We start from the raw sequence: 17,525 nt of genomic DNA, 5'->3' as shown, positions 1-17,525 counted from the left end.
TTTTAGTTCAAAGAGACCACAATGAATATTCTGGAATCAAAGCATTTTCCTTAGCTGATGAAGTAACCTTACCTATGCTTCTTCCAGGGCTGATGTCCCCAAAGGGAATGTGACCAAAACCCTGGATCTGCTTGCTCAGCACCTGTTTAATCCCCTTCTAATAAACCTTCCTTTACTAGCAGAGACTAGAAAGCTAAAATTGTATTTCTCAGAATGCCTCAGAGCAGTGGGCTTTAGGATGTGATTTAGACCCTACCAACTGGTATACTCATGTGAGTCTTTGGGAACTGACGTATAGGAGGAAGAGGAGGAGGACAGGAAGGAAGGAATCCTCTACTAGTGGGGACCATGGCAGCAGCAGCATTCTGAAAGAACTGTGATGACTTCCTAATTTGGCAGCTTTTTGTCTATGGCAGAGGCCACAGCTACCTCGATAGCCCATTTCTGCAATTTCCTCTTAGTCATTCGTAGTCCTACCAGTGATTCGATTCTGTGAACCATCTATATTCCTTCAAAGCTCCCTTTGGGTTCAACTAGCTACTGTGGATTCTAGTATCTGTACCTAAGAAACTAGATGAATGCATGAGAAAACAATTTGCCAAAAACCTTTGGAGATACTCAGGAAGTAATTAGTCAATGGAGCAACAGCAGGACTGAGAAATACTTCCTTGACCCTTCCTAAATCAAGTGCTCCACCTGTGGGTCCCCTTGAGTTCTGTTATCACGCTTTTAGATGTGTAACAAATTTTAAAACTCCAAATTACTTCAGTTATTGTGAGGTAAGGCACTTACCTGAGCAATGAACTGGATAATCTTCACAAATATATTGAGAGGTGTATCACGAGGAACCACACTACGTGAACCTTTCGGAAAAAGTGCTGACACTATGCTCATAAGACGACTATGAAAAAAAAAAAAAAGACTGAGTCATAAAGAGATAATGACATCAACAAACATTCTTCCTATTCTTCATAAGAGGTCAAGAAAATGCATTCTCCTTCTCAAGGTCTTTATAAAATGTTAACTATAATGTCATCAGTGTGATTTTTTTACCAAGATCTTTATAAAATCCATTTTAATGCAAAGACACTCACCTCTGAGTTACAGTGTTGCTTTCACATTTTATTCTAATTACATAAACCCACAACAATCTATACAAAGATTCCAGTGCAACTCGAGACATTTTAGGATCTTTATTCTGTTCAAAAACAAGAGAGAATAAAAAACAAACTTATTAAACTACTTGCAATTATTTAAGATTAAATACAGTCTCTGCCAACAACTAAAAGCCCTTATCCCACTCCTCTCTGTATTCAATCTAAAGCAGGTTTAAATATGTAAATATACGTTCGGTATATAGTAAGTACAGAAAGCTGAGAGGTAATTCCGAGCCATTCCTTTAGTAAAAATATCAGAAGGATATTCATACTTGAAAGAACTCCTATCTTATACACACATCAACCTACTTGGCAGTAAACAGTTCACACAATATTGACATCATGATAGAAGGATTCCTTATCTTTGGAGCAATTCACTGCAGTCCAAACTTAGTTAAAACTTAGGCCACCAAAGGTTATTATGGGTACTTGCATTTATGAAATAACGCAAACTATTGCTGAGTGATTATCCTTACAAGAGGGACTACGGAACAGCAAGGACTCTGAAGTCAGGAATGACTGGCCACACCTCATCTTTGGGGGCACTTTTATACCGCTTGGTACCACAATTTCCTCACCTTTAAAAATGGAGATAAAATGGTACCTACCTCACACATTAAGGAAGTTTTTGTGTGAAAAACACTCGGAACACTGCTGGCACATGTTAAATGCTCCATAAATGTTAGTTGTTATACCTTTAAATTTTACTTAGACATTACTTAAATTATTATCATTTAGAATAAGAAAATTATTTCATTTCAATCACAACTTGATCAGCAAACTTTTTCTTCATACCACTTATTATAAAAAGTAAGGTTCTCAGATGACCGGTCATGTAATGAGATTTAATGCTGAATTTTGAAAATGTAGCTCATGGTCAACTTTATTAGGAGAAATTCTTTGTGTATGTTGATTGGTTGTAGGATGCACTGACTGTCATAAATCAGCATTCATTTAATTTAGTTTGGGGGATTTATTGTTGAGTAATTATTTTATATACAGCAACAAACAAAACAGAGTTTTAAAATTCTAAGTAATTTAGCCATTCTATTTTACTTTTTCTTGAGAAATAGAAAAATGGACAACTATGTATGATTAAAAGCAATACAAAAAGATAACAAATGACAAGTAAAAGAAACAGAGCGATCAGAAAATAGAATTTTGCACATCTATGTGAAGAATTGATATAATTAAGAATGGAATACCAATTATTCTGCTGGTCAGTGTCTCAACATCAGTCCCTACTTCTATTGCCAAATCATAATGATTCCAAATTTCAAATACACTCCCCAAGTAGTTATTAATTACTAATGTAACTAAGGTAACATATAAAGTAGTAAGTAATGTGTGCAGGTTACTCATAACAACCAAGCTTTTTATAGTACTTTCTTTTCTATCACGTAACTTTTTTTTCTGTCACTTAAATGCAAGATATCAGGTATCAAAAAATGTTCAATTAGTTTGATGTACATTCCAAACAGTATTTTCACATTAAATTATATTTTAAAAATACAACTGATACAAATTAATACATGTTATATATTAAAAATATTTAAGTCCAATTCCACATAAAAATGTCTTCATATAAATGGTTAATAAAGTATTTTGGATTATTTTACGTGAAGGGCTGAGATATCTAGAATGAAAAAAACTTGATTTTCAAACTTTCCAAGATGGACTCCTATGTTTACAAAGCAGACTTATTCTACACTGAACAAAGCCAAAACTAAGATGAAAAATGATACATCAATTATTGTGTATTCAGCCACTGAAATGCTGTCAAACATGTCTGAATAATAAAAACATCCTAAAATGATCTGAGCCTTAACCAAAGAGTAGATAATTCCCCAGTTACCATTTTGGTATAATACGAATAAGCAGATTGTTACATACATTAAAATCCAATAAACATTTGATATGTCCAGTATGTTCTTTGGCCGCAATCATTTTAATGTATCTTTCCCTTTTTTCTACCATGAACCAAACCCAAAATATTTTGCTTAAAATCCAAACCAATAGGAGACAAGTTTTAAAAAGTCATGCATCAAAAATCATACTTAAAATCTAAGCTGTCTCCTTAATTGCATCGGAAAATGTTTTTTTTTTTTAATTTCATCTATAACAGTGTCACTAATGTAATGTTAATTAAACAACAAATTAAACAGGATATTTTAAAATGGAGGATTTTGGTTATGAATCAACATTCATGATCACTTGTAGCTCGTAAATTCATCTTCTTGGGATGACATTAATATTAAACATGTACAGTGTCCCTGCTGTGTGCTAGTCTTCTTTTACAAGAGGAGAAGCGGGCTGGAATAAATACATTAGACATGCAATGCAACAATGGGTAAAGAAAAAAAAAAAGCCACACTTAAAGGAGATAAAGCAATATTTTACTTTGTAACATCAACACAACTCACCTGGAGTGTTTCTATTTGTTTTCTGATACTGTTGTTAGATGGCATCTAAATAAAGCAATGTGAGACAGCAAACATAAACATGAGACACAGCACATGCATGTTAGATGAAAATAAGCACAAAACAAGACAGCTCTTCACCAAGGCCTCTATTTAGAAGAAATTTGAAATTTCCAAGACAGTGGCCAGAAACACTAAAGGAAAAAAAAATCCTATAACTTGGGATACATCTATATAATCCTTAAACTAAGAGAAAATATTTAAATTATTAAGTACCTAAATTTTCCTCTCAAAGCACTGCACTCGAGTTCTAGCAAGTTTAAATTTTTAGAAGAAAATAAGCATGCGCTATAGAAAACAACCTTCAAATTATTTTTATCTGAACTCCACTACTCTTATTATTTCCCCCCCACACCCCCTCTAATTATTCTTCAGAAACCTTACAATCACTTTTCACATAATAACCTCGACTGATAAAAAGATAGGGGAATAGGAAAACTACCAAATTCTGTTTAAGGACAAAAATGACAGATGTGACATCTTCTGTGAATTCAAATGGATGTTTTCTCATGCTATTTATGGGCCGATGGGGCGAAAGCCCATGTTCCATGGTCACCACCTTCAAATACTGATATGGTAACTTTTTAAAAAGTGTACAATATTAAAGATTCTATTTATTCTTATGACTCTGGAGAATAATGCCTTTTTTAATATCCCAGAATGACAGCCAGATATTGTCTGAAAATATCTAGTACAGCAAAACTCCTCATAGTCCATTAACAGATAACGGATGGATCTCAAAGGACAAACATTATGGAGCAGAAGAGATCTAGATGCAAACCTATCTCTATCACTTTTTGGCCCCCTGGCCGTGGGTTACTTATTTATCTTCTTTCAGCCTCACTTACAGTAAGAATTAAATGAGAGATTGTATTTAAGCATCTAGTATATAGAAGTATTAATAAGAATCAGCTTTAAGAAGTAATAGGTCTAGTAAGTGAAAACTTGTTACGGATTTTTTTGAAATCATGAGGTTTCTTGCATCTCAAAACAGAATCAGTTTAGGCCTTTATCTTGAACCAGTTTTTCCTGTGTGTGTGTGTGTGTGTGTGTGTGTGTATATGTATGTTTGTGTGTGTATATATATATATATATATATATATATATATATATGTATGTGTGTGTGTATATATATATATATATATAGCAAATCAATTATATCTGTTGCAACAGATAACTAGCGTAAGGTTTTTTACTGAATACTCCATGCCTTACCTCAACTCTGCAGTGTAGCCACAGTATCTAAAACTTAATAAACAGGAGCCAATTTGTAAAATTTCTGCTGAATAGAGCCTTAATGTAAGTTAAGGGTTAATGGCCAAGACAACTATATTCCAAATATTCATGCTAAGGTGGCTCTTATCTCCTTGAGCCTGGCAGAGCGACATTGCCATTAATTAAAATGGACAATATGCCAGAGATATTTAACAGGAGGTAAGGGTTCAAGGAAAACAGCATTTCAAATGAAAGCCTTAAGACAAAAAAATAAAAGTTAAGGTGCTGCGAAAGAATTGCAAATATGTTAGGTGGAAACATATATATATACAACAATTCCAACAAGCAACAGAAAAGTATGGATTGTCATGAAACAAAGCAACCTTTCAGAAAACACTTAAATGCGAGTCTGAAAATATTTTATTGAAAGTATGGATGGGGCGCCTGGGTGGCGCAGTCGGTTAAGCGTCCGACTTCAGCCAGGTCACGATCTCGCGGTCCGTGAGTTCGAGCCCCGCGTCAGGCTCTGGGCTGATGGCTCGGAGCCTGGAGCCTGTTTCTGATTCTGCGTCTCCCTCTCTCTCTGCCTCTCCCCCATTCATGCTCTGTCTCTCTCTGTCCCAAAAATAAATAAACGTTGGAAAAAAAAAAAAAAAAAAAAGAAAGTATGGAAAATCATACTACCCAGAAAATTATCAATTCCCCCTTTTAGTACCTGTATCGGTATGAATCATCAAAATGAGGACAGAAAACAGTATAATGTAATTAATTAAATAAAGCTTATTTTCTGGTTGCATGACATAAAGAGTTTAATAAGCTTGATTTGGTCCTGGGAATTTTCATAAATAAGAAAGAGAGTATATCAAGTCTCATCCAAATATGAATAATATCAATGAGTATCTAGGAGAAAAAGAGCCAAAAATGTTTCTCAAAGACTTTTATTTTCTGTATACCTTTTTAAGTAATCAAGGCACTTTTGGAAATGATGTATAAAGTCACGGAAAAGATATATAGGATAATGTTTCCAGTGGATCATTCTCAAAGTGGGAATGAAAAGTCAAATACCACTATTTCTCAAATACCACAGTGAGCTATAGAGTCAGAGAAAAGTCATTTAATCTATCTGTGCCTCGCTTTCATTGTCTTCAAAGTATAAGGTTTCCAGTATTATCCTAACTTAGAGGAATGACAGGAAATAAGATGCCATGTCTGTCATGCTTCTAGAACTTGTAAGTAAATATTCAAATGTACTCATCTAGGTATTAAAACAGTGTTCAAATCAAGCATTTCCATGACATGCAGGTGAGGAATATTCCCATGTCCCGTGTCAGACATTAACTGAGCTCCTATCCACAGAAGAAAAGCGGATCCTGTTAGATCCTGCTAGCAGAGTATCCTGGGAAGATAAAGATCCTTCTATCTCACAGTCTTGTTTACAACACTAAAGAGAGACCGGACGTGGGCGTGCCAAATAGTGTTAGTAACAACTATCCCTTGATTCAAGTCAGAATCATTTCAGGAGATTCTGTATCCCTGTGGATCCAATATCACACTCTTAGGTTTGGCTGGCACACTTTCATCAAATGTGCTTTTAGTGACATTTCATTATCAAGGCTTTTTTCATTTTCAGACTTGAGCCAACATGACTGAATTTTCTCAAAATGAAACACAAAATAATATCCGGAGGATTCTATAAGATTAACACTCTGTAACTCTAAAGGCATGTTTTTAGCACAAATATTGTTAGATCTAAGATAATATAAACAAACAGCTGTTAAAAATATACAATTTTGCATTAAGACAAACTAAATTTTCAATCAAAAGTTGATTCATGTCAATATGTGATTCCCCACAGAAAGAATAAAGTACATTTAAGAAAAGTAATGTGGTAAAGTATTATTCTTCTAATGCACCAATAATAATGAGGGTTTTATTACATACTGTTCAATATATACGCACAAATGAATATACTACAGTCAGTATCTACAGGTCAGAAATGTGATTATGTCTTACCTTTAAATGTGACAAACAGTTCTGTAGGAAAATATGCCAGTTATTTAAAAAAAACTGTTTCTGACTGACACATAAAAGGCAGGTAATTAGTGGATAAAGAGCCTATAGGAGATAGGGAAAAGAGAATTAACATTTTTCATGAGAAAGCACAGATTTGTAAATCATATCCTCAGAAACAAAGGCAGTTTTCCCATTTGTCTTAAGAAGTACGGTCTCCTAAAGTAACGTAACAAAAAAATGATAAAGGGCAAGTTTTCTGTAAGAACAACTCCTCGATCTGTCTCATTGCCCTGAGTTGGAGCATGCTTTCATTTTTCCCTAGAGCCACCACTCCCTCAACGAGTACAGTGGTTAGGAACACAAGCCCTGGGATCAAGCACAGACTGGCATCAAAGTTTCAGCTTTTTATTTGCCAGGCACATGACTTCAGGGTGGATATAATTAAGGACTCCAAGGCTCCCGTTGCTAACACATGGACTGGAGAATGATAGACGGGGCTGGGAGGTTTAAAGTAAAACAATGCAAATGTAATTAGTTCAATGCCTGGCACAATAAGTGTTTATTCATTATTAGATCTCTATCTTAAGTGGTCAAGTATTTGTCTAATTCTCCACACTTTCTCCAAGCTGCATAAAAATTTACAGCAAACTCCTTCAAAGTTACATGGAGCGGGTGGTTAAATCTCTGAATAGAAATGATGTCATTAGATAGACAATGGTTCCTAAGTAATCTAATACTTCTGAGTGCAATAATAATGTAAAATAAAGAAATTTATGGTTTAATAGGAGTATATGCAAGCTTCCACATAGTATAATGCATAACTTAAAGCACCTGTCAAGATAGGTAAATACCTAGAATGAAGTCTGAATAACCTATCAAATGTAGAGCCAGTAAAATTAAGAACAGAATGTTTTAAAAAGAGCAGGAAAAATGTATAAAATTTGCCCTTATGTTGCGTTTTGGAAATTTTACAATTTCAATTCTTACAATTCTTTTCAATCTCCCCTCAATTCAGCAATCAATTACTACAACTCCTAATTAAATATGTAAAGGTTTGAAATGCTTTTCAATACCAATGAATGCTTCTTCCTGGAGCTCAGTTCAAAAGTAGTCTGATAAAGCATCTCCACAAAATTTTTCAAACAGGGAACATTCACTTCATTTTTAACAGCCTAGGTGAAAAGATAATACAAAAACAAAGAAAATGGTCACAAATGTTAAACTGTACAGAAATTACGAGAACTTTCTCTAAGGTGTGAAATTAGTGACTCCTTCACCGAGTATCTCACTAAAGTACTAGAAACTGCCAAATGACCAACTGTCAAGTCGCTGAGATAAAGGTGGTCCCTGTTCTGAGAAAACACAAGCAAGTGAACAGGCAATGAGTATGTGATACAACCAACAGATGCTGCAAGAGGAAATTCTCTGTGCTCTGGGCACATTCACAAGGGGCCCCGACGGAAAAACTCCACAAGGAAGTAACACCAAAGCTGAATCCAGCATCCCTTCCCTGATACAGAGCAGTAAATCCCAGGTAACCTCTCCGGCCTTGTCCTCCACACTCTGCCTTCCTGCACTGGGATCCAGCAGCACCAGCTAGCTTTCTTGCTGTTTCTAGAACAGATCATGCATGTTTGTGCTTTAGGGAGTCTACAGTGGTTCCTTGTGCCCAAGAAGTCTTCCCTCAGATACAGCACGCCTTTTCCCTCGTTCCTTTAGCTTCTGCTCAGTCATCTCCATCTCCTTCGAGGGGGTGGTCTCAGCTAATCACAGTATTCAAAATTTCAACTCCCTTACCCCTTCAGCAATTCCTACCCCCTATCTTACTGTACATCTCTCCACAGTACTTATCACCATCCACCTACTAGATATTTTACATACTAGTTTACTGGCTGTTTTCTGCACTAGAAATAGCTCTACAAGAGCAAGGTGTCTTTCCTACCTTGACCATTCTTGCATTGCCTATGCACAGAAGAGGCTCTGATACAAAGAAAGCATTCAATACATGTGATGAATGAATAAGTAGAGTCCAACCAGGCAAAGTGGGGAGGGAGGTTATTAAAATAGAGGCAAGAATGTTCCAGACAGAATGAGTGCTATATGCAGCAGTGGGTGTTATGGATTGAAATGTCACCTCCCCCACACCCCAAATTCAGATATTGAAATCCTAACCCAGCGTACCTCACCATGTGACCTTATTTGGAAAAGGCAGGTGTCATTTGGTCATTGCAGATGTAATTGGTTAAGTTAGGATAAAGTCATATTGGGGTGAGGGGACCCTACTCCAACATGATGGGTCACCTTTAAAAAAAAAACAGGCAATTTGGATAAAGACGTACACAAGGAGAACACCACGCAAAAATGAAGGCAAAGCTCAGGTGCTGATTCTATAAGTCAAGGAATGCCAAAGATATCAGAAACTAGGTGAGAGGCACAGAACAGATGCTTCCTCACAGCCCTCAGAAGGAATCAACCCACCAACACCTTGGTCTCACCGTAACTGTGAGACAATAATTTTTGTTATTTGAGCCACCTAGTTTGAGGCACTTTATGAGGGCTGCCTTAGCAAACAAACTACAAACACAAACACGGCATAAAAGAAGAATCAGGTAACACAATACTCATGGACCGCAAGGACCGTCAAGGGTCTTTCCTCCTACAACCTGCTCCTTTTGATTAATTACCTAAAAATACAACCTAATCCCAGTTAGGTATCTGGCAAAAACAGATTTTCAGACAAGGGGGAAGCACAAATGACAATGTGGGATAGAGAAGCAGCAACCCAAACCACTTCTAGAAAAAGAAATTGAAATACATGCACTAATGAAAATAGACTAAAACCTGATGGTTTGATAAATGATAGGTTTATTTTATCAAAAAAATAATAATAATAAAATAAAAACCCCAGACTTGGCTGAAACCTGGGGTGGGGGGCTATCTGACTCACACTACCTACTGAGCTCTATTCATGACTTTTGTTTGTACCCATTAAAAAAGAATCAATTTTTTTTTTTAATCCTCAAAGTAAATATTCAAGACAGGTAAAAAAAAAAAAATCATGCCAATCACGGTCATTAATATTTTAAAACTTTCACTTTGCTTCCAGTTCCCTGTCTACCTTTTCTTTTTTTTCTTCTAAGACTTTAAAACTTCATTTTATTTTATTTTTTAAAATGTTTATTTATTTATTTTTGATAGAGAGAGCGTGCGAGTGAGCACAGGGGAGAGGCAGAGAGAGAGGAAGACAGAGAATCCCAAGCACAGAGAATCTCTGTGCTGTCAGAGCGAGGCCCCATGCAGGGCTCCAACACATGAAACGTGAGATCATAACCTGAGCCGATATCAAGAGTCTGACGCTCAACCGAGCCAACCAGGCACCCCTCCCTGTCCACCTTTTCTTTTTTTTTTTAAGTTTATTTATTTATTTGAGAGAGACAGAGATAGGGTGAGTGGGGGAGGGGCAGACAGAGGGGGAGAGAAAGAATCCTAAGCAGGCTCCGAGCCGCCAGCTGTGCAGAGCCCGCTGTGGGACTCAAACTCACGAAACCGGGAGATCGTAACCTGAGCCAAAAACCAAGAGTCAGACCCTCAACCAAATGAGCCACCCAGGTGTCCCCAAAATATATTTTTAAGATACATAAAAATATATCTCTAAAACTCAATCAGAATACAAACAACTCCATATTAAAAAATAAGAAAAGATTTCAACACACATTTTGTCAAAGAAAACATATGGACCGCAAATACAGGACGCTCAAAATCATTGGTCATTAGGGAAATGCAAATTTTAAAACCCCAGTGAGACACCACAACACAACCAGCAGAATGGCTAAAACTAAAATAACTGGCCAAAGAAGTGTTGGTGAGGATGTGGAGGAACTAGAACTCTCACATCCGGCTCCCTGGAATACAAAACGATGCAACAACTTTGGAACGTTGTATGACAATTTCTTTAACAATCAAACATATAGCTACCATTTGGTCCACCAATTCCATCCCTAGATATTTACCCAAGGTAAATAAAAGCATATGTCCCATACATAGACTTGGACATAAATGTTCACAGCGGCTTTATATGTAACAGCCCAAAACTGGAACAAACGGATCCAAAACAGATGACCACAACCAAACTGTGGTGTTATCTATACTGTGGTGTATCTATGCAATGAAATACTATGCAACGAGGAGAAAGGAAAAACCTACTGATACATTCCACAACATAGTTGGAACTCAAAATAATTATGCAGAGTAAAAGAAGCCAAAAAATGGCTTTCTACTGTAAAACTCCATTAATATAAAATTCTAGGAAAACCAAAACTAATGTAGAGTGACAGAAAGAAGATGAATAGTTGCACTACCCAAAGGTGAGGTGAGTGGTGGTGGGGGGTGGGGGGTGGGGGGGGTGGATTAAAAAGGAAAATAAGGAAACTTCCAGGGCGTGACAGATATGTACATTATCCTGATTATGGTGATGGTTTCCCATGTGCATACACATGTCAAATTATATACTTTAAATATGCATACTGTATGTCAATTTTACTTCAAGTTTAAAATGAAATGATGACATATATAATATATATATACATGAAAAGAATATCATTTATGCAGCAATATGTAGTATACTGAAAGTGAGTTGCATATCACATATCATACAGAACAACTGAATTGGGTAAAAACAAACAAACAAAAACCCCAGGAAACAAACCTAGCATCTAAGTATTATAAAATCCCTTAATCCTATTTATAGCATGCTGTTACTAGTAACTGCAAAATTATTTTCAAATAACATACTACTTTTATGTCAAGAAAGGCTTCTATAGGGGCGCCTGGGTGGCGCAGTCGGTTAAGCGTCCGACTTCAGCCAGGTCACGATCTCGCGGTCCGTGAGTTCGAGCCCCGCGTCGGGCTCTGGGCTGATGGCTCAGAGCCTGGAGCTTGCTTCCGATTCTGTGTCTCCCTCTCTCTCTGCCCCTCCCCCGTTCATGCTCTGTCTCTCTCTGTCTCTCAAAAATAAATAAACGTTGAAAAAAAAAAATTAAAAAAAAAAAAAGAAAGGCTTCTATAAATCTGCTGCCCTAGAAATTATGTTATATAAATAATATATTTATAATAATCATATTTTCTAAATAATTTGGAATACATATTTTGGCAGGTGGGACGAATATCAATAACAACTACAGAACACTTAAAATCGAGACAGTCCTGTAAATTCCAAGATATATGTTACAGTACAGGCTGTTAAAATGGCCACCATATTGTAAGAAGCAGAAGCCGCGAGTAAATGCAGTATTTTGCACTGAGCTGCTTCAGGCAGCCGTTACCTAGAGGCTGGGTTGCAAATACTCTGCCCTCCTTGCAGTCTCTGAATCTTAAGGACCTGGGCCTATTCTTTTAATTAAAAGGCTAATCAGTGCTCTACTGACATTTGGCTAATGACCATCTTCCCCATATCCATATGACATTCAAATTTCCCACATAACAGTCTATGAAATTACCGGAAAGTAAGACTATTTCACGTGGCAACTTCTTCAGTAAAAAGGTACTTTTAACATACAATATAGAAATTAAAATATACTTACAGCAGCTACAGGGATAAGAATCTCCACAAATAAACCAGCAAGTGCATGCTTTATATCTTTATCTTTTACTTCTAAGAAATACTGAGCACATTCCTGGAGGGGCAAAGAGGTATATATTAGGTTTAAGAATTTTTAATATCATGGTAAGTTTGTAAATACTGCGATTTTACCAAAAAGCTAAAGTCAAAACACACTCAAATATAAAAAGAAAGTAAATTCACACCACTGGCAATTTAACACTGGAACTAAGGAATTACTAACGATGCCATGAATATATATATATATATATATATATATATATATATATATATATTCCTTTAGTAATATATATGTTTCCTTTATTAAGTCACGAAGAGCAAGCATAACCACTGTTAGGCTAATTCCAATCACCACAATGGAGAAGGTATATCACCTGCATGAACTGAAATGATGCTTCAAAATCTTCTACAGGATACATTTTTACTCGAAAAAACTTCATTCCCATTATTAAGCTGATGATGCTTTGTACCACATGGGGACTTTGTTCCTTTTGCCGCAGTTCTTTCAATTCTGTCACAAACTTCTTCCTCACAGCCTGAAATCTTTAATATACACGAATACATAAGTGGATAGGAATTCAAAACACTAATGTCCCACATGATACTCAAGGTTGAAATCAAAAGATACTTTACATAAACATTATGTCCTTTCTCTACCCTCATCAAAATTACTAGAAAAGCACAGAGGGAAATAAAGTTATTTGATATTATTCGAAATCTGCTGTTCCTTTATTTTAAAGTTAGAAGTTCCTTAAGAAGATATAATAAGATGTCTTTATTCCTACAACATCGTCAATACAGCTCCATTACCATTTAATCATTAATAATCATAGTCAAATCAAATCAAATAATCTACCCCATAAATCAGATAGTGTCTCCAGTTTGTATTCCTTTTTATAAAACCTGTAATTTGAGTTATATGGAGAACGGATTGGAGACTATAAATGTGTTCAAAGACAGGAATCAATCAATTTTAGACTACCATCACTTAAAATTAGTTTCTCCTTATGCTGGAGAAAAACTGAAGGAGAGGAGTGGGGCACACGGTCTCACACAATGTGACTAAGCTCAAGAATCAAAATGCTTTCAAATGTAAGCACCATCCTGGATTCAAATGACCACAACTGGTAAGTCTACTAAGTTTTTTCTCTGCTTACATTGCAAAAAGATACTTACCAGTTTAGTAATCAAAAATACTTAATTTCCCCCTTTATTTATTATGAAACAGCTAAAGATTTTACTGTTATTGTTACTGGGGGAAACCAGTTTTTGAAAAGTTAAAATGGGAAATGAAGCATATTTTCTAATCGTTATTGACTACAGAGGGGAAAAAGAAAATTGTGTATTAATGAAATATGGATATATGATAGGAAATATCAGCCATTTCCATTTGAGTCTTGGAGAATATAATACCATTTTCCACGAATATATTCTTTTGCATTTTAAAAAGAAAATATACAATGGATAAAAACCTTCCCATCGCAATAACACTAGAATCCAAGGGTTTTTCTCTTCTATTAAATTTCTCATAATAATGATCAGCCACTACACTCACAGGAAGCAAACATTAACAAGAATTGTACTTGGCTTTTTAGAATTTAGAAAGGGTTTTATCTGATGATTTCAGAACCAAACACTTCTTAAATGACATCTAAGAAAATCTGAATTGATAATTTTTTACCTTACAAATTTCCCGGTGGCAACAAAGGAAATTCAAACTCTTCCATAGTCTTATGATCAACCACAAGATACTACAGATAAACTTTTTTACTCTTTACTATAATGATGGTTCAAGACAATTCAATGGGTGTAACTCCTAATGAATAACACCTTTATGGAATCATCTAGTATCTTCTCTTTCTTTTTTGGAATCTCTTCTACCTATCCAAAATTCTATTTAGTGTTAAATAAAATGATTAGGAGGAAAACACTGAAATGCCATCTCAGAAGTAAAACCATTCAACTAGAAAGTATTAAAGTTGTTATTAGCTCTGTAGAGTTCTTAAAAAACAAAAAAGGATGTGAAAAAACACTTCTTATAGATAGTTAGAAATAAATAAGGTAATGTCCTGACTATTCCTGGCACTTTTCTGACTTCCTCAATTCAGACATTTATGGAAAACCCCAAATAAATGAAAACAAGTTGTATACTTAATGTACGGATATTACTTTAAAATCCTCTAAGAAATAGAGCAGCTAAGCAATAAAAAGTGGAGGAGACTGCAAAATAACTATGAAAAAAATTAGATCTAATGCTGTCATTGTCAATTACAATGAAGCATTCTAAAATACAACTGAAATCAGTGATTTAAATACTTACTTTGATTGGGCAAGAACCCCTATCACCTCTGCATATAAATCTGCAATAATATGCACATTCCCAGTGTTGGTTCCTGAATATCTGAAACAACAAGAGAACAAATGTGCTGTTTAATTTTTCTATAAACTCTCTTTTACATAAATCTGAAAGTTTCTCATCAGAGGGTTACAAAGTTTTTTTCTGAAGAGTCATCTGTAGAATAATAAAAACCACACAAATTTTCATCTAGCTCTGAGTTTTACTTTGTCGTGAAATTTAGCCTTCTAATTCTTATAAATCCAATCAACAGTTTTAAGAATTATTTTAATAAAATCTTTCCAATGGGGGTGCCTGGCTGGCTCAGTTGGTAAAACAAGAAACTCTTGATCTCAGGGTCATGAATTCAAGCCCCTCATTGGGCATGAAGCCTACTAAAACAGACAAACAAACTTTCCTAGAAGCATTTTGTGGGGATAAGAAAGAAAGAAAGAAAGAAAGAAAGAAAGAAAGAAAGAAAGAAAGAAAGAAAGAAAGAGGGAGGGAGGGAGGGAGGGAGGGAGGGAGGAAGGAAGGAAGGAAGGAAGGAAGGAAGGAAGGAAGGAAAAGAAAAAGGAAGATAAATGCTTTGAACTCTAAAAACAAAACAAATGATCAGAGAGAGTTCAAATTATACTTAAACAGTCTAACCCAGGACTAGGAGAAAAGCAACAATCCCAAGTTAGTATTTTACTTACCCTTCCTTATGTTTAAAGTGCTTAAAAGCTAAGTTTAGAACTTCATGAACTAAGGGATCGGGCACAGGATGAACAGGAATCTAGAATGAAAAAATCATAAAATCAGCAAGAGCTAAGTAGATTATAAGTCTTATGAGTGTTCTCCACATTTCAACTAATTAAATCAAGAACCAGTTTTCATTTCCATGGTATGATCAATTACTAATTTGTCAATATGCCCTTTTTCTAAGGATTCTATTATTTTCTCAGAGAATTTAGTTACCAATCTAATTTAATAACCTCTAAATTTAAGAATATTGGCTGTATAATCACAAATCCTTGAACTAGGCCCATAAAGGGGAAAAAGTAGTCGTTATTGCTGATTTACTGTAATTGTCAGGAAATTAAGACACTCACACGTACCTCTCTGCAACACCTATGGGAAAGCAACCTCTGGCTGAGTCAGCCACACATTCCATATATAGTCTGATTTTTCTATCATAAACAGTAGCCAAAATGACACCAACTTTTCCAACAATTTAAAACTATTCATGGCCTTATTAGTATTAGAAAATCGTAATTTAAATATCTTTGTTTTGTTTAGTTCTTTAAAAACTATATGCTACTTCCAAATATGTAAACCAAATGAAAATATTTAAAACCAGAAAGTAAAATCCCTGTCCCTTCTCCCATATACAATCACTATCAATAGCTTGATATATATCCTTCCAGATTTTTCCTATCCACACCCACACACCTGATTTTTCTTAAGAAAATGATGCCTCCTCTTTCCACGGCAGTAGTTAGAGCTCCTCCTTTCTTTTCAATGGCCACATAATACTCAGTATATGATGTATTTAATGAGCTTCCTATCACCTGCCATGTCATTCTAGATTTTCAATAATCAATATGATGTTATAAACATCTTAGACATTTTGGGAATGCAAGCTGGTGCAGCCACTCTGGGAAACAGTATGGAGGTTCCTCAAAAAATCAAAACTAGAACTACCCTTCGACCCAGCAATTGCACTACCAGGCATTTATCCATGGGATACAGGTGTGCCGTTTCGAAGGGACACATGCACCCCCTTGTTTATAGCAGCACTATCAACAATAGCCAAAGTATGGAAAGAGCCCAAATGTCCACTGATGGATGAGTGGATAAAGAAGATGTGGTGTATATATATATATATATATATATATATATATATACACACACACACACACACACACACACATACACGCAATGGAGCATTACTCGGCAATCAAAAAGAATGAAATCTTGCCATTTGCAACTACGTGGATGGAACTGGAGGGTATTATGCTAAGTGACATTAGTCAGAGAAAGACAAATATCATATGACTTCACTCACATGAGGACTTTAAGAGACAAAACAGATGAACATAAGGGAAGGGAAACAAAAATAATATAAAAACAGGGTGGGGGAAAAAACAGAAGAGACTCATAAATATGGAGAACAAACTGAGGGCTACTGGAGGGGTTGTGGGAGGGGGGATGGGCTAAATGGGTAAGGGGCACTAAGGAATCTACTCCTGAAATCATTGTTGCACTATATGCTAACTAATTTGGATGTAAATCTAAAAAAATAAAAAATTAAATTTAAAAAAAAGAAAGAAACATAGGATAAAAGTCCCTGTCTTCCAGGGTCTAAAATATAAGGAAGAATTTCCCCATTGGTAGTGATTTCTGTTTCTTTTCTCCTCTTACTTATACTTGTAGTTCTCTGACAAGTCTTAAATTTTATTTAATTTCTGATCACATTTTTTTTTTTACTGTAACAAATGTTAGAATGTTACCAATCCTGTGTATATTTGATTTTTTTATGGAGAAAGTATTGTAAGCATATAATCATTCATTCATTCCTTTTATTACATACTTTTATAAATATTTAATGCATATATTATGTAAGAAATTATACAGGCTCTGGTATTATAAAAAGTATAGGACATTGGCTCTGTCTCAAAGAGTTTATAATTTAGCTGGGGAGATGTGCTTAAAAGCTAATAATA

The 17,525-nt window shown here is 35.4% G+C and overlaps 1 protein-coding gene across 6 annotated transcripts in view; it reads right to left on the bottom strand.

Annotated features, from left to right (window-relative positions):
- Positions 1-17,525, bottom strand: part of FRYL (FRY like transcription coactivator) — a 279,655-nt gene that overhangs the window by 114,234 nt on the left and 147,896 nt on the right. For 5 of the 6 annotated variants that reach the window (XM_030313899.2, XM_030313898.2, XM_030313897.1 and 2 more), the window contains 8 exons: positions 15,516-15,595; positions 14,803-14,883; positions 12,857-13,025; positions 12,445-12,537; positions 7,939-8,037; positions 6,866-6,967; positions 1,095-1,198; positions 793-901 (listed from right to left, as the gene is read on the bottom strand). In XM_030313899.2, coding sequence (XP_030169759.1) covers positions 793-901; positions 1,095-1,198; positions 6,866-6,967; positions 7,939-8,037; positions 12,445-12,537; positions 12,857-13,025; positions 14,803-14,883; positions 15,516-15,595 — 837 coding nt within the window. Of the gene's footprint in view, positions 1-792; positions 902-1,094; positions 1,199-3,580; positions 3,641-6,865; positions 6,968-7,938; positions 8,038-12,444; positions 12,538-12,856; positions 13,026-14,802; positions 14,884-15,515; positions 15,596-17,525 lie in introns of those variants that run through there. The other variant, XM_030313901.1, reaches the window with a different exon arrangement.

Source organism: Lynx canadensis, chromosome B1, assembly GCF_007474595.2.
Source record: "Lynx canadensis isolate LIC74 chromosome B1, mLynCan4.pri.v2, whole genome shotgun sequence".
Lineage (NCBI taxonomy): Eukaryota > Metazoa > Chordata > Mammalia > Carnivora > Felidae > Lynx > Lynx canadensis.
The sequence above is the reverse complement of the archived record's forward strand: the minus strand, read 5'-3'. Positions and strand labels throughout refer to the sequence as shown.